This window comes from Idiotropiscis lumnitzeri, chromosome 3, assembly GCF_059441095.1.
Source record: "Idiotropiscis lumnitzeri isolate Australia: NSW breed Sydney's pygmy pipehorse chromosome 3, RoL_Ilum_1.0, whole genome shotgun sequence".
NCBI classification, from domain to species: Eukaryota; Metazoa; Chordata; class Actinopteri; order Syngnathiformes; family Syngnathidae; genus Idiotropiscis; species Idiotropiscis lumnitzeri.
In genome coordinates, this window is record NC_142393.1 from 22,917,228 (window position 1) to 22,940,734 (window position 23,507).

General features: G+C 41.2%; 2 protein-coding genes across 4 annotated transcripts; one reads left to right on the plus strand and one right to left on the minus strand.

The window, feature by feature from the left end:
- Positions 1-515: 515 nt before the first annotated feature.
- Positions 516-5,104, minus strand: uxt (ubiquitously-expressed, prefoldin-like chaperone). Its single transcript, XM_088289547.1, has 6 exons — positions 4,921-5,104; positions 3,122-3,203; positions 2,978-3,045; positions 2,736-2,843; positions 2,494-2,557; positions 516-955 (listed from the first exon to the last, which is right to left on the minus strand). The coding sequence occupies exons 1-6, from the start codon at positions 5,031-5,033 to the stop codon at positions 893-895; spliced, it is 498 nt and encodes a 165-aa protein (XP_088145673.1). The 5' UTR covers positions 5,034-5,104; the 3' UTR covers positions 516-892.
- On the plus strand, positions 5,055-23,443 carry hdac6 (histone deacetylase 6). 3 transcript variants are annotated; one of them, XM_088289542.1, is made up of 29 exons: positions 5,055-5,174; positions 6,217-6,309; positions 6,493-6,621; positions 6,749-6,834; positions 7,740-7,824; positions 7,915-7,955; positions 8,038-8,134; positions 8,217-8,314; positions 8,431-8,535; positions 10,419-10,487; positions 10,573-10,699; positions 11,826-11,891; positions 12,002-12,061; positions 13,180-13,269; positions 13,615-13,721; positions 14,021-14,088; positions 14,644-14,776; positions 14,858-14,986; positions 15,812-15,980; positions 16,917-17,122; positions 17,195-17,387; positions 17,729-17,878; positions 18,434-18,611; positions 19,375-19,511; positions 19,588-19,779; positions 21,590-21,706; positions 21,794-21,940; positions 22,222-22,350; positions 22,535-23,443. In XM_088289542.1, the coding sequence occupies exons 2-29, from the start codon at positions 6,223-6,225 to the stop codon at positions 22,601-22,603; spliced, it is 3,264 nt and encodes a 1,087-aa protein (XP_088145668.1). In that variant the 5' UTR covers positions 5,055-5,174; positions 6,217-6,222; the 3' UTR covers positions 22,604-23,443. The 3 variants fall into 3 exon arrangements, with proteins under 3 accessions (XP_088145668.1, XP_088145669.1, XP_088145670.1); XM_088289543.1 differs by having other exon boundaries at positions 19,594-19,779; XM_088289544.1 differs by having other exon boundaries at positions 19,597-19,779.
- Positions 23,444-23,507: the final 64 nt, after the last annotated feature.

Genomic DNA, 23,507 nt, shown 5'->3' on the forward strand with positions numbered 1-23,507 from the left:
AAAAGGTTCAGTTTTCCGCTTATTACTTTCAGAGTAAAAGTTTTGCTGGTATAACGCCGCTAACAAGGTTTCGATAATGCCCTGCTCTTGTCAATCTGTCTTCAGATCACTCCTATCTATCATATATATATATATATATATATATATATATATATATATGATAGATAGGAGATATATATATATATATACTCTATACCAGAAAACAACAGTGGAAACACACGCCCACATGCAAAACCAAAACAAGAGCAATCTGTATAAAGACCTTGACACTAGCAGTTTTGTAAACAATTGTGATTTTGAGACACATCTTACCGACCAAACAAAGCAAAATGGTGGTCTACTACTCTTGCTACACGCAGTGCATGTGCCCCTAATTTATCTCGTATTTTATCTTGTATTTCTTTATATTGTACATTATAACTTGTGCACAACATAATAAAACACACCCATGTCATCACCCAAGTTCCATACAAACAAAATATTTGGGTAGTAATTTTGAGAAAAAAAATGACTCATTTTATTTACATTTTGAAGATTTTTTATTAAAATAATTCATCGAATGAAATGCCACACAGCGTGAAACAATTGTTTCTCCAGTCCATTATGACCCTACAATAATTCAGCATCATGTCACCATGGCAACTGTCGGTGTTTGGATATCAGAGAAATTCTTCATAAAGCTGCACTCATCAAGCTGCACTCATCAAGCTGCACTCAATCCATCCAGATGTGGACATAGCAGGGCATCTCTCTGCTTGCTCATGGTTGTCCATGTGACAATCCACAAAATCGGGTCACTCCAGCAGAACAGCCGCGAAATGTTCACATTGCTCCCCCTGATCGTGGGCTGCTTGACCTTGTCTCTCCTCACAAGTCCAAAGCGAGTAAAAATCTAGAAGATTTCTCTTCTGCTGCGTTCTGGAAGCTCCGTCAAACCCTGAAGTTCACGCAGACCCTGAAAGACATCAAGTCAGTAGCAAAATGTCAACAGTGCCCAATGGAGTTCCAGCCTAAGACTTCCCTCCAATTGTAATGCTATGGACTGAGAAGTCAAGTGTTGTACAAATGAAGTCCCGTGAAGCCTTTAACACTTTCAGCCTATTGTGCCAGTACATATGCCAATTCTTCATTATGATTCATTTACTCACTCACTCTACGATGCCATTTAGAGGTCAAAATGTAGAATTGCTTTATTTCCACAATAGCACCTTAACAGTCACCACATGAGCACAAGTAGTGTAGTTTTAGCAGTATGTGTCTAATGTAAACATGGAATATATAATGTTGAAGCATAACCCTAAATATATTCCAATTGAAAACCGTTGAGACCAAAAGAAGGGTCAAACCCATGAACTCATGTTTGGAAGAGGTCACAAACAAGGACGTGGGTATAATGACTCCAAAAAGTACATGAAAAGAGAAAAAATACAGACACTATGAAAATACTACTACGTACTAAGCACTCTAAATTTTGTTTTTAAATGCACAATGTAACTCCTTAACTCGCTAACTAAGCTGGCAACAAAAGCCGACAACACCTGCAAAGTGGTTGCGAGGTGGTGTTCCAGTGCATTTCTTAAAAAAATTGAATCACCTCAGAGACATTACTTGTAAGGGTAATGTTGTAAGATGAGTTCGAAATTATATTTGAAAATGTATTGGGATCCTATTTGGAGTTCTAAAATATTAGTATAGGCAATTTTAAGCATGGGGGGGTTAATTATTTGCAGTTTTCTCAATGCGTGTTAAGTAAGGCTTGGTTGCAAACTGCCTTAAATGGCAAGGGTTCGATCACACAGTTCTTTATTTATTTAATTTACATATTTTTTTTGCTTGGTTCAAGAACAATTCTAACTACAGACGACAAAAAAACATGCGTGCACTTAATGAACGGCCAAATGGTTTCCATTTTTAAATAATCAACATCTAATACTTTGGTAGCAACAAACTATTATCCTGGACGCATCCTTTTTGGTTGACTGGTGTAGGCGTAGCCAATGAATGGCCTTGGTAAAAAAAAAAAAAAAAATTTTAAACGAGTCGAGCTCACTCTTATGGATTAAAGTTTATATATACATCAACCTACTAACAATTAACCTTGCAAAAACCTAATCATAACGCATTGTATTTGCATATATTGATGACATATTAAAGAAAACAGATAAGACATGACACAAAGTGCACATAAGTAGTTCATTTCCTCGCAATAGAGGTGCAAATCCCCACCAAAATAAAAAATTTAAATTTAAAATAATGAAAAAACAAAATAAATTCAACCTCTACTATGATGTTTTTAACTTTTCGCAGGCGGTTCTGGCCCACATTGACCACGAAAAACGAGGGATTGCTGTCCATCAAACTCCCCTGTTACAAGAAAAACTGTTGCAGAAAAAAGAAAAACGCATCCAGATCCAGCCAAACAGGACAGACTTGATCTTATGAAATCTCTTCTTGTAGTTTTTCTGTGTGTACCATGAGGACAATGAAACTGACCTCCAGCACCAGGCGGATGTTTGCTTTAATTTTGGCACAGTCTTTGGTCAGCTGATCTGTGAAGCTAACACATACAACACAAAAGCAAAATCAGCATGGGCAGCATCGTACGTTGGGAAACCTGACCGAGCTAAGCCAGCACTATGTTGGAACTTTATAAAATGTTTACAGTCAAATTGGATTTTTGTCAGCTAAACCTCCCATCTCTTATTTCAAAAGAAATAGTGTGAGTCTTCACTGACGCTGTTAGTTGGCTTGTCTTCTTCTCAATGAAGTTCAAAGCTTCAGCATGGTCCATCTCTACAAAGAAGCCGAAGCCCACCAACACAAAGATCCTGGATGAGTCCTCCCTGGGGAGACGAGGACAAGCAACAATACCAGATATATGTATTTTTTTAAGTCAGCCGTTGAATTGTACTGTGCTTGTGTAAGGGTGCGAAGATATGCTCATACAGAAGTATGTGGGAGCAATGTATGAGCTTACACTTCAGCCTGAACGTAGAAGTTACAACCCAGGTCAACATCTGCCTTGAGGCGGTGAGAATCAGTCTCCTGTATACACACATAGACGCACGCACCCACCGTAGGTAAGATAGAGCACACTGAGTGTGTGTGGGCGTGTGTGTACCTGCAGAGCCTGCAAGGTGTTCTTCAACTGCAGGTAATGAGAGATTTGTTCATAAATAGCATCTCGTTGCTCCATCACTTTTCTGAAAACGACACACAATGAGTGTTAAACATATGGCCTGACCGATTGATATTGCGATATTAGCTCTTTTGACATTTTTAAAGATAATATATAATAATTCAATATAAATATGTATCGTGATAGACACATGCTCAATATTAATATAAATGCCTTCGATAAAATATTTTGAGAAAAAATAATCAGAAAGCAAACCTCGACTACAACGTACTGCATGATGTAGGCACTAGCCTTAGGAAATCTATCTATCTATCAGTCTGTCTGTCTATCAGTCTGTCTATCTATCAGTCTGTCTATAAGTCTGTCTGTCTCTGCTGCATGGATCATAAGTGGTCAGCAGTATGTCTCCTTCCCATTTGGGATTTGGATTTGAATTGGGGGAGCTCGGGCTTCCTCCAGCATGGAAAAACCATGCATATTATGCAGCCATAAGACAAAAAAAAATTGAGGAATCTAAAAATAAACATAGAGATTGTTTTGTTGTATTAATTTCTTTCAACATATCTGGAGCAATTCAAAAGCAATTAAATGTATTGAAGTTACATTGTTACGGCACTTAATGTATCCATTTAATAGTCAGATGCAGCCCATAATTGGAATAAATGGGTCATATATTCTCAGATACCGTTGCTAACGATTGCTATTCAGTTTAATAGTATTACGTGATGATGTCTCTTCTAACATTTCATAGTAAAAAAATAAAAATCAATTACAGCACTTATCATTCCTGCTCATATCGTATCGAAAGTCAAACAGATGTATCGGGACACCCTATTAAACACCTCCGGATGGAGATGTGGTGCACAAATTAGAGTTCAACTTGCTAATGCCAGTGTTAGCCGTGTCCGTACTGCGGGTTGTAGTGTTAAATTAAACAACTAAGACATTATTTAGTTATCCAACTACTGTCTTTCTGCAAATGTGTCTGTCAGCAAGCTCCACTGATTTCTAAAAGGAAGCCGAATTAACATAGTTAGCACATCTCAACAAACCACCATTACGACAAAGCCAAAAAAGTAAACCGAGTAGAAATATTAGAACACGACAAATTTACCAATTTTTAGATGTTGTTGACATAGGGGGGCAGGAAATATTTGTGTTCATTCATTTTATTTGACATGGCACAATATTAACTGCTGTGTGTTTTGGAAGAATGGTGATGAAATGCTGCATGCAATAATGCAATGGCATCTCTATGGGCATCAGCTTTTTGTGTGCGTCGAGGGTACACGGTTGTACTTGCCATTGGTGACTTTATAGGAAGAACGCACAAATGAGATTTGTGTTAGTTGCGTTTGGAACTTACTTAAATTTTTGGATTGCTGGAAATGTGGTGAGTATTTTTGTTTGGTTGTGTTCATGCGCCCTCATACACGAGTTGATTAAGTTCTATTCCACACTTTGCATTAGAAGAAGAGGAAGTTCTAAAGAATATAAGTGAGGCTGAAGAAGAGACGGCTAAAGATCAAGTCCACTGGTTGTCCCACTAAGGTGTCAAACGCATTTCTGTCTCTTCATGAATCAGTATGAAGGGTTGGATGAGGGCTGGCTCACCGCACAAAGCATATCCACAACAAAAACAAGCTAATTTCGCTATGGCAAGAAATATTCTGAAAGAAAATGTCTTTATCAAAGATACAACGTTCAGTATTAAGTGTGTATCAGCTTCGATAGTACAACTACAAAACAAGTGCACGTCGTCAAGTCACAGTAATCCTTACTGTAAATCTTTCTTCAGCACTTCGTCAATAAACCTTTCATACTGCAGCACCTTCGAATGCACCGTACCGTGAGGATTTACGTTTGTTTTAGAGCTAGTTGGAGGTACCATCATCGCCGTTGGTTTGTTTTCGCAGGCTCACACTCGGGGCGCAATAATGACGTCACGGGAGAGGCCACGCCGCTGTTGTGACGTCTTTCTTGTGCGACGTTTCCTTGGGGTCCTGGAGTAAAAACAAAACGCAGAGAAATAATTGTAAGTCCGCTCATATCGTTATTATTGTTTTTCAATTAATATGAATGCCTGTTCTAAGATCTACATGTTTAAATGCGGCCCTCAATTGCATTATTATTCATACTAAATCTGGCCCTAATACAACCTCCAAAAATTACACGGGGAGGGGAAAAATGTTGAATTGTTTCAATAAATATAGCAATAACGTGCATACTTATTCGTGGACATAAAGTAGGCGCAACGTGCGCATGACATGCTAATAAATACTGGAATATCTGAGCTGAGAGTTGGCTCTTAGGGGCGGGTCTGGTGATTAGCGGTTGTGACATCAGCAAAGATAAAAAGATGTTTAAAAAAAAATCAAAGGGACATTTCATCTAAATGTTGGCTCAAGTTTGCCAGTCAGTGTGTGGCGTGCCAGTGCGTGAGTTGTAGCAGGTAGCAGCTCTTTGTGTTGCCGCTTGTGGGAATTGAGCGATTGAAATGGATGTGCGACTGCGATTTATTGTGGCATAAAATAATGACTGCATCGGTAATGGGATGTTCTCAGAAAACATAGTGCAGGAGTTTGAGATGTGAGCTCAAAACTGAACTTGTGCATGCTGATTCAGATATTTGGCAGGAAAAAATGGCATAACCGATTAATTTGCTGATCATTTTTAAAAAGTTAGTTTTGGCAATTGATTACAATTTTTTATATAATTAATCCCATTTTCCACATAAAATTTCTGCAAAGCTTGTTCAGATATTTACTTGAGTGGAATCTTGTGTGGAATAAAAAATACGAGGTGAATTTTGAGTCAAAGACTGTTCCAATAACTTTATTTGATCCTTGAATACGATTCTTTCTGTAAAATACTGAAACGAAACGGGAGGCAATTTTAACAATACAGCTTAACAATTAATTATACTCACTAAGCATGATTATAAACTGATAATCGGTCGGGCCCTAGTCGGCCGGCGTTGTTTTATTTGAGTGTAGCTATTAAATCAACTTGATAAGCAAATTATAGTTATATGTATGTACTGAATAAAAAATGATGGGTTGTTGTGTTCAAATTAGTCTGAGATGTCGTCTGGAGCAGATGATTGTCCATCATCTGCATCATCATGTGGACTAAAGTCAGTGAGGAGGTCTCCTCGTCTGTCCCCTCAGGTAGCTCATGTGAACATTTGCTCACTCGATGTCTGATTAAAGACTTTGAAAAAAGATGGGTGATATATTAACCTGTCAATCAGATAGGCTCTCGAATAACTCTCATCTCGTTAAAGTTTGACGAGTGGTTTTATTGGTAATGCAGTTAACACAACAGGCACGTGTGTGTATGTGCGAGTGCAGGGAGGGACGGTTCCAGGAAACGAGCGTAGGAAGAAAGGTGCTAGCCTGCAGGAGGCAAAGAAGAAAGGGAGAATGTTGAGGAGCAGAGAGGAGCGAGACGAGGACCTGCAGGTCCAACTGCAGCATCTGGTGAGCGGAACCAATCACTTTGCAGTAAAACTCTATGGAAAGGAGTAAGCAATAGCCTGGCTATAATGTAAAAGTGTGTGTGGGGGGGGGTGTGCGGGGGTGTGTGTGTGTATGTGTGTGTGTGTAGGACCTGTCCAGCAAGTCGTCTGCCAATGGGACAGGTTTGGTCTACTCTGAGACCTTCACTCGTCATCAGAACCTGTGGGACTCCAAGTAAGCTCACCTGACATGACTATGTACCTCAGTGTACCTCAGAGATGGGTACAAGTCTCTCAGGCCAAACCCAAGGCCCAATCCCGTTACTTCCCCCTGCCCCTTTAACTTGTTTGCCACTGAGCCGCACACACGCACATTTGGAGTAAGGAGAAAAAATGTTAGCAAGCCACACCATAGAGGCTCGTAATGCTCACGACTCCCAGAAGTCAAGTCTCGACTTTTTACTTGACGAGTCTATGAACGAGTTGCAAGTCTCAAAAAATAGCGACTCAAGTCTCTCCCGAGTCCGAGTTACAAGTCTCCATCTCGAATGTGTATATGTGTCACATGACCTTAGGTAGGTAGTAATGCACATTTACTTAATCAATTTTTAGGTTGAATTGTGTGACTTCACTCTATACTTGCTGTATATATGCTTACTCAAGTCATTATAAGGAGGATTACTTTTGAGTTTTCATAGTAGCCATATTATTCTGAAGAAACATTCCCCTTGAGTACATACAATAAAATATTTTTTTTTCAATGAAATATATATTTTTTTCCATGTGGCAAAATAGGTACACTCAATGTATTCTTAGCTAATTAAATAAATTTTCTGTTACACCGACCTAGGAAGAAGATAACATTTTGCACACACCCAAATCACTGTGAATTTATTTGTTTTTAAAAAAAAGTATACCTTTGCATAACATTGTATAACATTATCTTAGAAAGATAAGATGAATGTAGAAATATAGATCAACTTTCAACAAAGAGTACCATTATTAACATACCCACATAGCCCAGGGGCCCCGCCCCACTATTTGAGAAGGACTGATATAGATTTATGTAATATAACTGTATGACTGCATGCATGTATTGTATGTCACATGACCCCATTAACGATTGGCCTCTCTCTTCAGCCATGTAGAAAGTCCAGCCAGAGTGACTTCCATCATGGAGGAGCTGGAGAGACAAGAGCTGTTGTCTCGCTGCTCTCAAGTGCAGGTGAGACGTGTGACTGTTTGACCTTCCTAATTTTATGCTGAAGCAGAAGAATGACGTGTATGCGTGTACATGCTCCTGTGTGTGTTTCAGCCCAGAGCAGCCACTGATGAAGAGCTGCTTCTCGTGCACACGTGAGTCCACCCAAACATGAAACATCTTCATGTTTTACATCTTTTCTGATCAGGTGTGCGCTGGCACGCTTCCTCCCTACAGGAAGCACTACATCGAGCTGATTAAGTCCACACAGATGATGTCTGAAACAGAACTGCATCAATTTTCTGACAAATATGATTCTATTTATATCCATCCCGTAAGAACACGAGTGAACACACACACACACACGCACGCACGCACACGCACACACAAGCCTATCAGTTGTGTGCATGTTGCAGGAGACCTTCCAGGTCGCCATATTGGCGGTGGGTTCATTGCTCCAGATGGTAGACGAGGTGTTGATGTCTAAACTGAGGAACGGCTTTGCTATCATCAGGTATAATCTGAAGGCTGTGATGAGATGTTCAGGCCTCCCCCAATAACCAACAGTTAACATGGATGTGGGGTGTGTGTGTGTGTGTGTGTGTGTGTGTGTGAATGTGAATGTTTCAGGCCTCCAGGACATCACGCCCAGTCAAACGAGGCCAATGGTTTTTGTATTTTCAACAACGTGGCCATTGCAGCTCGTTATGCTCAGAAAAAACACAAAGTTAAAAGGTGTGTCTTCAACATGAAAATGTGGCTGTTAAGAGACAAAGTGAAAACATTTAGACACATTTTTTTTTTTATGAAGTAGGGGTGGAACAGTTTTTGAAAACTGTCCAAACCGTCCGGTTGAACGGTTTCAGTTTGGTTCTTCTGGGTAAGATCAGTGTTTTCCAACGTGCAAAGTCAAGGCACCTATTCCACATAAGAAAAAACAGACAACAAAAAAACCCAAACAAAATTCTGAAATGATAATCTTGTCTCACTTTAGTCGCGTATGTATTTAGTGTGAAATCTGGGCTTTTTAAATTGAACGCAAAGCTGATATACTTGCAGAGAGTCATGACGTATTCTGTAATTTGAATGAAAACCGGTGGATACACAGGTTGTTAGTACCGTTTGCCTTCCAATTAATGATCATTTATTTTTTTATGTTTAGGCACGGGCCGATAGACTTTGACAATAACCGAAAGCTAAAATATTCCAGTCTCATGGTATTAAAATTACAGTTTTAAAATGACCTTTTATCCAGCATCTATAGTTATAAAAAAAATCAATCGAAAACAATCTTTAATCCATTTTTAAACAAACTATTAAATTATAGAATATTTTGTCCAGAAGAAACATATACCATGTTAAGTTTCAAGAAATAAACGTTAACATTCTTCTTGTGCTTTAATTTTTCTTAGTAAGTCACCGTGTTCCGTCACTGGTTAGCTCTTTTTAGAACAGACCAGAGTAGCGATATTGTCCTTGGGGCTAACCAGTACCCGCTTGCACCACTTTATTTTTTTTCCCAGTACAATGAACATTGATCAGAGCACAACCGCATTCGTGTTTGCAGTCACTTTGGGCTTACTTCCTCACTCCTTCTCCCTGCGCATCTGTTCTCTCTGCCCCTCTCTGCAAAGTGGTAAGAAGAAAAAAAGTCAATTGGAGGCAATTAACGTCAAAGCGGCGGCGGCTCGTTTACTCAACTATGCAAGTAGCTAATCACAATGTGCCCTTCTTAGACGTCCCCTCTAAAAAGAAAAAAAGAAGCGCTCGTTACTGGTCCCAATATAGCATTTATAAACCTTGACTTTTTCGGCCCATGCCTGCCACAATATGCCACTGGGATAGTTAGAAAAATAAAATAATAATTTAAATAATTATACAATCACAATAATTGTAATTCATAATGCTGTAAACTTATACTTTCACTTTTAACCTAAACCTACAAGGCTGTCAGGTGTCATCTTCAACACGGCATAATTAATTATTTGTATTTTTTTTGAATGAGAGTCAACACACACTGAACCGAAAACCGTGAGCACAAAACGGACATACGAATCCAACTGTGGATTTTTTCAACCATTCCACGCCTAACGTGGGCACAGTGGAAAAAAAACATTTGCACACAAAAGTGAGGACATTCAGACACAAAGAACATTTGGACACAAAACAAAGGCGTGGACACACACTTAGGACATGTAGACGCCAAACATTTTGACGCGTATTAAGAACTCATGTGCAGAAAAGATGTCTTCTACTTGAGAAGTAATTTAAACACAATGAGGACATATAAGACATCTTTCACACTGCACTTAGCAATGTGCAACATGCTGTTGACCAACGCATGCATTACGTATGTGGCTATAAGGGCTCAAAGATGTAACGCCGTGTCATGACGTGATGCGCAAGGTGGTCATGCTCAATTTGAGGATGGCATCACAGCGACGACAGAGGGTGCATCCAGTAGGAACAGGGCTGGCGGAGTGATTGCAAAGTGTTTACAGCAATAGATCAACCAGTGGGAAACGACTCTGTTACTTCCTAGCTGTGATGCAAGAACTTAAATTTTCGAAAAAGTGAGCCACTGACTGAGCATGTTCAATTTTGTGTGTCTGTGTCAGGGTGTTGATTGTGGACTGGGACGTTCATCATGGTCAAGGAATCCAATATGTTTTCCAGGAAGACCCCAGGTGACGTCTGCCTCTTTTAAAAACCACAAAAATAACAAAAACGTTGCTCTGTTGGACTGTTTTCAAATGTGTGTGCATGCATCAGCGTGTTGTACATGAGCGTGCACAGGTTCGAGAAGGGTGCATACTGGCCTCACCTGCCAGAATCTGACAACACATTTGTGGGCGGCGCCCCCGCCGAAGGACGAAACATCAACCTGGCCTGGAGTGCGGTCAGTCATGTCAATTATTCTCAAGCGCTGATTGATACGCAGTTAATTGTACCTTCTGCCATTTGGTGGAAGAGCTGCCAGGATGGCCGAGTGGCTGCCAGGATGGCCGAGTGGTCTAAGGCGCCGCCGCGTTCAGGACCCAGTCTCCCCAGGAGGCCTGGGTTCGAATCTCGAATTTCCCCATTGTGGGACTAATAAAGGCAATATTATTATTATTATTATTATTATTATTATTATTATTTCATTGTTCTGCCTGTCCCTATTTGTCCCTGGCAGAAAAATGAAAAAGGTTACGTTATTTGTACTTGGTAAATTTCGTAGAGTATATTTATTCTAAAAAGACCATTATTTGGTCAGCGTGTAAACAGAGTGAAAATTATAAAATAAAAATACACTTGGAAAAGAGTCAAATATCCCCCAAAAATATTACTCAAAAGTATTTTTAGTGTATGAGAAAATTTGCCCGTCACACCTATGTGGGTGAAGCATCAATGTTTAATGATCTTTTTGAGGACTGTGACGTGACAAGAAATGTATTGTAAATTTGACACACCACAGAAAACTGTTGTTAACATTACTGCCAAAATTCAATGATTGAAAAAAAAAAGTCAACAAGTGCATACAACACAGTAAAATTGGTACAGAGTCACAATATTTTTCCTCTGAGTTTTATTTAAACATTTTGGAGTGCAATTGCCTCCCCCGGCCACTAGAGCGTGAGTAAATCTGCAAAATGGATCAACATGAGGCTCTCATCAGGGTAAAATATGGGTGAGTAACGCGTTCTCATCAAATAGGATTTAGGAGTTGATTTTTATCAGTTGGAGTACCATTAATCCACTACTCTGAATATTTTACTCTCTTCCAAGTGTCAATGTCACTGTTTAGACTGGGACTATATATAGTTTTTTTTAAGAGTAAAATGCAGTCTACAAAATTGACTGTGTTGTCAATTGATAATTTTCGCACCGATAAAGTGTAATTGGATAATTTTCCATTGCACGCCAGATGAACTTTCGAGTCATTAATGTGCACTGTGGTTGGGAATCATTGTGATTGTGCCTGCACTCCACCCCCATATATAGAAATGCAAGTTTACTCACACCTCTTTTGTCTCCTTGTTCAGGCAGGAAAAAGCGATGCAGACTACGTGTGTGCTTTCCAACAACTGCTACTTCCTGTCGCCTATGAAGTAATTCTAAATGCATCCTATCCGGATAACTGCACACATCACACTTCATTTTGTTGTGTCCAAGTTGTTTCCCAGTCATATTCAAACTTTTACCCGTGTGCGTGTTTCAGTTTCAGCCGGAGCTGGTTCTCATCTCTGCTGGTTTTGATGCCGCACTGGGGGATCCCAAGGTACGAGATCAGTTGTGTGCTAATGACATCATTGCTGGCTCTCTTGTACATGGAAACCATGGCAACAAATGCAGCACTCCAGCTAACTGTGTCAATTTTTTGTCACGTTTTGGAACATAGTTTACAATAAGCTGCCCGCAAATGCAGTTAACTAGCTTTCTCTGGCAACATAAGTTTGACTAGATAGACGATCATTCGATACTGTACTGGTTGTAGAATGGAAATGTTGTCAGGGTTGGATCGCCGGGGGGCGAGGAGGAGGCGTTGTCACGATCGCCGTACGGCGAGGCGGAGGTGGACCCAAAATGCGAGGGAGCGGGGAAGCCAGGCAAGGGGTAACCTAAGAGGATTTTAATGAGTGAACTACAATGGACAAACAAGGTGCTGGGAGAAACAAACAAACGAGGCCAGGTGCAAACATAACAGAGACAAACTAAACGTGACTACACTGAACAGAATAGCGGGGACCAAGGACCGTGACAAATCTCTAATCTCGTTGCACACTTGAGTACAATGACAATAAAGGGATTTCTAATTCTAATTCTAAAAAAAAAAAATACGAGGGGCGAGAGAGTGCGAGAGAGCGCGAGAGAGCGCGAGAGAGCGCGAGAGAGCGCGAGAGAGCGCGAGAGAGCGCGAGAGAGCGCGAGAGAGCGCGAGAGAGCGCGAGAGAGCGCGAGCGAGAGAGCGAGAGAGCGAGAGAGCGAGAGAGCGAGAGAGCGAGAGAGCGAGAGAGCGAGAGTCCGCGAGGGGAAGCAATGTTCCGACAATGATCTGTTGGAATGAGGTGTTCATATAGTCCAGTCGTTAAGAGTGCGGATGGGCATCAGGTGTGTGAGGTTAATGGGGAGCAGGTGCGTGGCTGGTGAGGGCGAGGTGCTGAGGGGAAACGCCCCTACTCAGCTGATCGAAACAATAACAAGACCGCATGCACACAAAAACAATAACAAACCCTGTCATGCCCGACGCGGATCATGACAAATGTTAAGTAAAGCTTTCACTGGACGCCAATAGAAAGACGAAATAATGTTATGTGGAATAAACTGAAAAATTCAAAATCCAAAATGATCTTGCCACACCCAACATGTTTGTGTCTGTTTGTGCATGTTTGTTTTCAGGGCCAGATGTGCGTGAGTCCTGAGTGTTTCCAGACACTGACACACATGCTAATGTCTTTGGCAGAAGGTCAACTTGTTCTGGCTCTTGAGGTAAAAAAAAAAAGAAAAAATGCATTCATGAAAACAACGCCAGCATAATGGCCGCCTGCATATATGAACATAATATTGTTAAATTAAAAAGTATGTATCTTTGCCAAGCCTTATCATTTAGCCGTTTTTTGTTTCAATTCAGCAAATTGTTCAGAATTGTCATTTAGCCTCATGAAGATGTTTTCTTTGTTCTTCTCGTGAATGCCAACAAACTCGGGCTAAACACTTAAAAGTTAGGGTTGTCATTGGCGCGAGTCAAGGCTTCATGTGATTGTATAAAAGGGCTTGCATTTCGATTTTAGTGATTTTTATTTTATTTATCTGTACATGTATGTGTGTATTTAGGGAGGTTACAACCTACAGGCAACAGCAAAGGGTGCTGCCGCTTGTGTTCGTGCATTACTTGGGGGAGCCTGTGCCCCAATGGCTCCATCCTCTGCTCCTTCTGACTGGTACCTGTGACACACGCACAAATACACGATGGCACTCAGGAATTTTGCCTTGCAATTTGTCTTAGTCGACCCTGTGAGACCTTTTGTACTGTCATTTATTTGAAGTTATAGTACTGTGCTTTTGAATTACACTAGGAACGCAGTGGTTGCTGTGGTAATTTTTCACCTCATCTATTGTTATTCATTTTAACATTATCAATTCTTGATCTCTGCGACTGACGGGCTTCAGCTAATATGAGGCTAACTGGATGCTAACTGAGTTTGAATTTAAAAAAAAGTTACTTGTCTCTGTGTGTCAGTGCCCTCAAGTCCATCTCTGAGACCATCTCAGCTTTGTATCCATTTTGGACCTCGCTGCAAGTTTTGGGTAAACACACACACAATCATGGAACTTTGCGGCAGTGCCACTTCCTAGTTTCTGTATGCTTTAGCTTATGTCATTCGAAAATAGTGTTTCCCAATCTTTACTGAGCCAAGGCACATATTTTACATTATAAAAAATTCATGGCACGTGATACAAAAAGGTAAGATATATATATATATATATATATAGCAAAATAACGATCATCTTGTCTTAATTTACTCACAAATGTCCTGAGACAGTACAAAATCTGGGCCTGTTCGTTGAACATGAGCTATTATTATGTCATATGAATGGCAACAGGTACACAGGTTAATTCTATCTGTTGTCAACTACTGGAAGAGAATTTAAATGTGCTCCCTTTCAATATACACCTCTGGCATGAATATATGAACCAGGATGCAGTATTTGCAGTAAATAATAATGTAAGGACCAATTAGGTGAAATTGGATCCTTTCATGCTGCACAGGAGTCGACAATCACTGTTCTAAATAATCTGTTGTTGTATTGCAAGCTTGTATGTCCTCATTTTGCATCTCAGTTGCAATTTGTCTCCTATAGAGGGTGATCATCTTGCTGAAGGTCATGTCCTCAGACTATCAACCAATGAGGAGAGCCCGCCGTGTCCCTCTGTCATGACAACAGGCCTGGTGTACGACGAGAGAATGATGGAACACCTGAACCTTTGGGACAGGTGGGTGGGTGGTTCTTTGTGGGTGACCGGCACTGGACTGGATGACTGACGTGGTCCACTGTGCTCCACTTTGTTCTGCAGACATCATCCTGAGCAGCCGCAAAGAATCTTCAAGATCTTCTCTAAGCATGAGCAGCTCGGACTGGTGGAACGTTGCCAGCGCATCCCAGCTCGCTTCGCCACGGAGGAGGAGCTCGCCATGTGTCACACGTATGTGACAGCATCTGTTGTTCGGCATTAAGAGAGGGGAAAAACCTCAACCAGTTGTCTGCTTTATGACTGGTCACGATTGCAGTCCTATTTGCAAGCCTCCAGCCGTCTTTTTTATTTATTGCTACATTTTGTTCAAGATCATAGGTCAACTTATTCCAGCCTAATTGAAGCATGAGGCAGGATCTACACACCCCAGTCATTATCTGGGAACATAGTCGCCTGGCAATGGCAAATCTCATTTAGACTAGCATGATTTTTAGTTTTTCTTCATCTTAATTCACGTTTGTTTAAGAACAGATTCATTTGTAATGCCATCCTGGAAGCAAAGCAGAGTAAAACAAAGTGAAATAAAAGGTACAAATACAGAAAAAATTAATTGTGCATCATTACATACTTAAATATTACGCTACATACCGCACAGCGAATAAAAGTTTTAAAGCAGGTGCGGCAATAATGTACTCTTCTTCACTAACCATTAATCGATACTTGGGCGAGTGACGTATTGCAGAACATGTTAATCATCCAAATGTAGTGCAGATTTTGGAAACAAAGATATTGCTAAAACTGCTGGAGTGGCGTGTGCGGTTGGTGGTAAAAATAGTGCGCATAAATTGAGTGAGTTTTTTATAGATAAAACTTGGACTGCTAAATTTGTGAGAGTGAAGAGAGGCCCAAGTGACCAGGGAGCACAGTTCCCAGTGGTGTTATGTCAAGGTTACAAAGGGGATGACAGCAAGATTTGTGGCGTCTCGTTTGTGAAGTCGCACTAAATGGTTAAAAAAAAAAAAAAGCATGACTTTGTGCAAATGCATGTTTGTTTAGCGCGGAGCACATCCAGCGGATGAAGTCTACCGCCACGATGAAAAGCAGAGATCTGCACAAACTGGGAGAAGAATTCAACTCCATCTACATTAACAATCAGAGTTTCCAGTCAGCCTTGCTTGCTGCCGGCTGTTGCTTCAATGCTGTGGACCACATCATGACTGGACAGGTACCGATCACAACACAATTTAAAACACACACTCATATATCAGCACCATGGGCTTGTTAGCCAAAATCCAGCTGAGGTTTCGATATCAAGCAGACCTCGACTACAAGATACCAGCTAATCACATTCCTAGTTGTTTGAAAGGACCCATGAACACAACCTCGGAACGGTGTGACAAACTTGCTAACCCAAACTTTTTGATATGTGGGCCACAATGGGTTCTAAAATTTGACAGAGGGGCCAGCCCAGGAGCAGATGGATGGAGTGTTTTGGTAACCTCACCTCATCGGAAAAAAAAATACTTTTAATTTCAAATGAAAACGAACAAAAGCATTACAACAAAATATCTGTGTTTGACACACCAGAGTATTTAGAAAATAAAACATTAACAAGGTTTATTAATTTTTTTTTTTTCAAGTTTGGCGGGCTGGATTAAAACGTTTAATGGGCCGCATGTGGCCCCCAGGCCGTAGTTTGCCCACGCTTGTGCTCACCACTGGTATACTGTTTTGCCTGTTTATTAAGCTGTCCCTCAACTTAATAAACAGCCTGAAAACTAAGTATAAACAAATACACCATCAGGTCCGGGATGAAGCAAATTGTCGTTTTATAAGCACACACAAAAAAAAAAAAGTTCCACTTGCCAAGAGAGTGAATATGAAATTCACGACTTGAGCTCTGTTTCATCTGTCTGTAGCTTTGTTTGTCCTGGACATTGTCTCTTGAGATTAAAAAGTTATGTTTCTCGGCTATGTGTCCTGAAGCTCCTCTTTCCAAATTCTCTAGTTTCTCCCTGGGATTACTCAGCCAAATTCTGTGACATCCCCTTAAAAGAAGTTTGCAAAAAACGCTTTAGGACATGGATATGATTGCCTAAGAGTACATGTCGTTTACATTCACATTCATATTGAAATTCATCCTGTGTGTGCGTATGTGTAGGTGAGGAGCGGTGTGGCTATCGTGCGGCCCCCTGGTCATCACGCTGAAAGAGACTCTGCATGTGGATTTTGTTTCTTCAACACTGCAGCACTCACTGCTCGCTACGCACAGAAGACTTCGCCGCATGCACCTGTACGAGTCTTAATCTTGGACTGGGATGTTCACCACGGCAACGGCACACAGCACATGTTTGAAGATGACAATAGGTAAGATGTCATGTGACTGGCGTGTATCACCTAACCAGTCAGGTCATCGTTTGTTCGGTTTCCTGTCTGCAGCGTCCTCTACATCTCCCTCCATCGCTATGACAACGGGAACTTCTTCCCGTCTTCAGAAGATGCCGCCCCGGACCGGGTGGGAGTGGCTCAGGGGACGGGCTTCAACGTCAACGTGGCGTGGAGCGGCGGGAGGATGGGTGACGCTGAATATCTTGCCGCCTTCCACCACGTTGTCATGCCGATTGCCACTGAGGTGATCCCTCACACACGCACACACTCTCATGATGCATGCGCAATCCATTTTCCCCAATTAAATTGATGTCTTTAATCCATCCCAACCCCGCAAAAATGAGAATATGCTCTGTATTGTAAAATATCAATATAGTAACAAATAAAAGACAATATATAGAAATGAACTGGTTTTACAATGTGTAATTACACAAAAAGTCACACACCGGCACACTTTTCATTGTTACATTTCAGCTTGTTTTTATTCATTATTTCTTTGCCTCTGTAAAGCACGACAGCATACGTGTAGATTTGTGTTGCGTGTGTAAGGTTATATATAGTAAATAATCTTGCCTTGCTTCACAGTTCAATCCAGGTCTGGTGTTAGTGTCGGCGGGATTCGATGCTGCGCGGGGAGACCCTCTGGGGGGATACCGCGTGACCCCGGAGTGCTACGCCCACCTCACACACATGCTGATGTCGTTGGCTTGTGGGCGAGTCTTACTCATACTGGAGGTGAGTGATGATGCTGATGAAATGGACTTTAAATAAAATCTCCCTTCCCCCCCCCCCCAAAACCAGATTTCTCATTTTAATCGATTTGTTTTCCCCCACCACTGACACAGAAAGAGCGAGACATTATTCAAAACACGTGTTGCTTTTTTTCTTCTCCCTTCTTGGGCTTGCTTTATTTCTGTCCCTATCAAACAGGCCTAAGACTGCATTAAATTGCATATACTTAGATATGAATATTATGAGTAAATATATTGTTTATGGATGATAAAAAAAAATACTTTGTTTTTGGAAAACTCCCTTTTGTCAAAATGGATGTAAATCCTAATGAACATAACTACTCACTAAACAGAGTGAACAATTGTGTCTCTGTTCACAGCCATGTTGTTAGTCTAAGCAGTGCATTTTAGCGAGGATGTTCCTTGAAAAATAAAAATTACAATAATCATAATCATCCTGACAAGTAAATGTGAATTAATCGATAAAATGGAATAATCGCCCAGCCCTAATGCTAAGTGTCAAACAATGTTATGAGCAACCTGTCATGTCACGTCACAGGGTGGTTACAACTTGACATCCATCTCCGACTCCATGGCCATGTGCACGAGCGTGCTGCTTGGCGACCCTCCTCCTTCCGTGGCAACGGCCCTGCCCCCACCTCAGAACACTGCCGTGGCAGCCATCAATGAGGTCATCCGGCACCACGCCCCCTACTGGAAGTCGCTGCGGATAAACAGTGAGTATGGGGATCCTGCAGGTGTCGCTGGTACATATCCAAAGCCATTTATTATGATACATGGACTAACTACCAAAAAACAACTCCCACATCAAGAATTTAACCTAAAATTTTGTGAACTAAGGTTTCCGCATGTCATGTCAAAGCATTAAAAGTAATTTAATGGATTTTGTGTAAAGTAAAGCCTTAAATGGCATTAAAGCACTCCCAGAATACTTTGAGAGCCAAGAGACGAGTGTTTGCCCGGCTCCTATAACTTGATCTTTGGACTTCAGGTGTATTTTATTCAGAAACTCTAGAAGATAACTTGCATAACATCATTGATGTTATGGGGGGGGCGTGCATTATCTACTGCGTCTAAACGTAATCGAGGACAGGAGACGGGGGTTTGTACAGCGGACATAACTCTGAAACTTAATCGCAGCCAGGGGGAATCCGTCACACGTTTAGACCTGCACGGAAATAGGCCGGCGTTTTTTGGTAAAAGAAGCACATTTTCCCGAAATTTTCGATGGCCAGCTCACCCCTGTATGTACATATGTACTTTGTGCACTCAATTAGATTTGCTGATACCTGCAGAAACCCTGCAAGACTGCATGTCTGGCTTCTTTATTATTTCACGAATTTTAAGAAGTATTGTATTTACCTCCACATTTTAACTACTTTTTCAACCTCATCTCAGATGAGCTGGCTCATGCCTCTGTTTCTGTTGTCTATCTGTTTCCCCAACCTTGGTTTCATTTCACTCTACTTTTGCTCTTAGTCCCAGAATCGGTGCGAGCAGCTATACCTTCCCCGAGTCCTCATCGGAGGCACAGTGGAAAAGGGAAATGCCGGAGGTCGAGACCGAGGGGACCAGACAAACCACCCCTGCCACTTATGGGACTTGAGGGCAACGCAGTAATAGCACAAACACTAAAACACCTTCATATTTATGTGTAGCATGGTAAGAGTTGTGATTGTTTTTGGTGTTTGGACCAAGCAGGTGGACCACAATTTGGAGCAGCTCACGCAAGAATTGGCCATCTTGGACATCACTCAAAGCACACGTCCTTCTGACATGGAAGCGGAGTCAAGTGAAGTGACACCTGAGCAGAACCAATCCTGGGCCGAGTCACGTGAAGTATCACCTGAGCAGAGCCAAGCCGCAGAGAGCTCAAAGCCACAGGTGAGTTCAAGCCTTCACAAGCTAATAGTGTCATAGTATCAATGTTGCCATGACAACAAGCAACCAGCATGGCAGTGAGGGGCAATTTGTCTCTCTATGCCAGTGGTGGGCAAACATTTGATCAGACACTTTAGCCAGGTCATTTGTCGCGGGTGGGTGAGCAGGAGCCTATCGCAGTTGACTTTGAACGAGATGCATGATACACCATGCAATGGTTGCCAGTCAATCAGTGTGCAAAACGAAAAAAAATTAACAAAATTTTATTATAAATTGCGAAACAATTTCAAATAATTAACCAATTATGTAGTTAGGACAAATATAAAATTATTTCATTAAAAAATAATTGTAATTTAATTATAATTATCAACCAGTTAATTCAAACTTGGAAAATAATTCATTTTATCCTTGCAAATAAGTTATGAACTCGATTCACTCTGGCTCACCAGCTCACCATGTAGATTCTGAACTTTAAAACCAAGCAATCACAGACTGTGCTTGTTATTGGCTCCTTTTCCAACATTCTTCACACTTCTGGGGGCTCCTCACAGGGATGTGTCCTATGGCCTCTGCTTTACATTCTCTACACTGCTGACTGCAATTCCACTCAGTCAAATTGTCATCTGATGAAATTTGCTGATGACACAGGCCTGTTCTCGTTGATCTCTGCTCCCATCCTGCGCCGCAGCTCTGTTCTGTAGGATTTCATCACCTGGTGTGAGGTTGCTCCTCTCCAACTGAACTCAACCAAGACCAAAGAGCAGATTGCTACAAACAGGAGTCCAGATACTTGGGCACAATATTTGATGGGCAATGGGATAACAGTTTATATGGATTATAATTTAGCCAATAAGAATATTCTCCTGGCATTCTATCGTGCATTCATTGAGAGTGTTCTAACTTGACTCATTCACCTCTTGGTTTCATTCCATCACCCTGCAAGATTGGACACGCCTACTTATCATCTCCAAAGTCTGCTAAAAAATCATTCGACTCTCCGTTAGAGCTCTGTCTTGTTTTTGCGACCAACAAACCTTCCGTTCTGCTCACAGTATCCTGCGCAACCACTCACACACACTACATTCAGTGTTTGAGTGCCTCCCATAAGGTCGCAGGCTGCGATGTCCACGCCGCCAAACACAGCTGACTTTGTCCTCAAAGCAGTCAAACCCTTGAACAATGACCTCTCCCGGTGCCAAACTTTGACTGACTGACTTAATGCACATAGCACTCTTGCAGCGAGCACAGAACATTTTTAGTGGACAGGAACTGGAATATGTTGTTAGTGTTCTGCTTTAATGCTGCTTCTGATGCCTTTTGTATTGCCACACGACAACACAAAGTGTATTGAATTGAATTTATATATTATAATAATAGATGCAAGTATATGAAATAATCACTTGTGAATTATTTTTTATTCATACTTGATTTAATTGTACATATTTTTTATCCTTATAATAATTTTCAGTTAATAATAAATATTTTTTTAATGAAATGAATAAATTTAAAAAAAAAAAAAAAAAAAGCTCAACTCAACTTTATCAGAAAACTGCCACAGTAAACACAAGAACATGAAACACAAACCTTCCATAAAAAAATAACTGATGCCTTTCAGTTAACCAATTTGAGGGATATATAGATATTAAATTAATGCAACAAATACTCCAGGACTCGTGATAATGTAATTTGCTTGGTGGGTTGGATTAAGGAATAGAACGCCACCTTGTCTCTAGATGTTTTAGTACTTGATGGAGTTTGTGTCACCCTTTCTTTCTTACTTCCTGACTAAGTTATATCTCGTTATCTCGCGAAGGTCGTCATCGTCGCCGCACCAACAGATGTTGACCCTGGAGAGGAGGCGGAGCCGGAGGGAGCGTGTGGTTGGTCCAAGCCTCAGGGAACTCTGGAGCTGACGTGTGGAGTTGAGATGGTCTGTCCGGACATAATTACTGTTTTGGAATTTCCTACACAGATGAACTTCTAATGTGGTTGCGTGTCTCCGTTTCCCTCTCTGCAGTCCCCCATGTACGTGGTGGACCCTCTTTCATGGTGTCCTCACCTGGATGCCGTTAAGCCCCTACCCCCATCTGGTATCAATGTCTTCCAGCCCTGTCAGGACTGTGCCTCAGAGGCAGAGAACTGGATCTGCCTCACCTGCTACAAGGTGACAGACAGGCGAACGTCGTGGGTACAAAGCCAGTCAATGGCCCTGGTCACAGCCGACTACATCATACGCAAGGGGAAATCTTGAAGTTTACCTGCCAATGTCGTGCATGGACTTGTGCACTCCCACTGCATTGATTTTAACGCAAATCAGGGATACCGCTCCGATTGGCTGGGTCCGGATTTTTAGCTCATCGTGTTTGCGTGATAAAAGTTGTGATATCACAAATACAATTTACACGTGTAAGTTAATTATAATGTCATACGTGTGCCCAATTTCAGGTGGCCTGCGGCCGCTACGTGAACGAGCACATGTTAATGCACGGTGCGACATCTGATCATCCCATGGTTCTGAGTTTCTGCGACCTCTCCGTGTGGTGCTACGCATGCGAGGCCTACGTGCACAACCAGGTGACATCACACTATTTCACTGATTGATTAACTCTTTATTTCGAAAATGAAGTACAAAACAAAATCATCCCTCTCTCAACTTTCTCTCTCACGCCACAAATTGATGTGATTTTTTGGGGGGGGCGTTGTTCATGAGTTGTGCTATTTTGACACAGTTACTATGTAACCTCATGCGTACATGCAGGCCGTGTTTGAGGCAAAGAACGCCACCCACCGTGCCAAGTTTGGAGAGGAGATCCCACCATGGAGTTAGGAGCACGAGGACGAGGAGGAGATGATAATTAAGAGTGCACAGACTTTTGTACATGTTATTATTACAGTGAACCCCTGTTTATTGCGGGGGGATACAATACAGACCCACTTGCGATAGATGAAAAAACATTAAGAGACCATGCAATTTTGGGGGGTATTTATCCCTTCGACATACTTTAAAAATATTTAAACTTATTAAAATGCACTTAAAATTGTTGACACACTTGTTTAACATGCTAGCTGTCTAGAAATGGGAGGCTATTGTATAACATCACTTTGACGAAAGGAGAAGAACAAAACTCTCTAAATAAAATGAGAGGCGAGCATGCTTCAAGCTGTTTTTTGGTCACTCCCAGTTGAAGTTTCCTAAAATTAAAAAAAAAAAGGCAGCTAGCTTAATGCTTACATTTGGGATATGCCACGAGTGAGCTAACAACAATTAGCATCAATGTTATGGTATTTATAAACCTTCAAACAACTGTGCTACTTTAACACACTTGGAGCAGCAACTCATACAACAATGTATACAGCGATACGATGCTCCTTGGAAACTGGGCTATCCTGCATTTTAGTTGGGAACCTTCTCTGCCTCTTCCTCTCCACTACACTGAAGGTTTGAAACTTTACATTTGTACTGGCCTGGAATCTGTAAAACCCATTGAAAAAATGTACGCATGTGGAGGTCACCAAAGATGACCTGCGATATAAGCAGGGGTTCATTGTAAATCTTTGCCTTTTACCCAATGAGAATTGTTGACGTTGCCTGTTGGCAACATAAGGAGCTGTTTTTTTGTGCAATAATGTTTGTATGCAAACAAAATAAAAAACAAATTTGTGTGTTTTTAAGGTCAAACATCCTTCCTCCAAAATATTTTTGCTTGGTAGTCACATGTGATGACATGAAC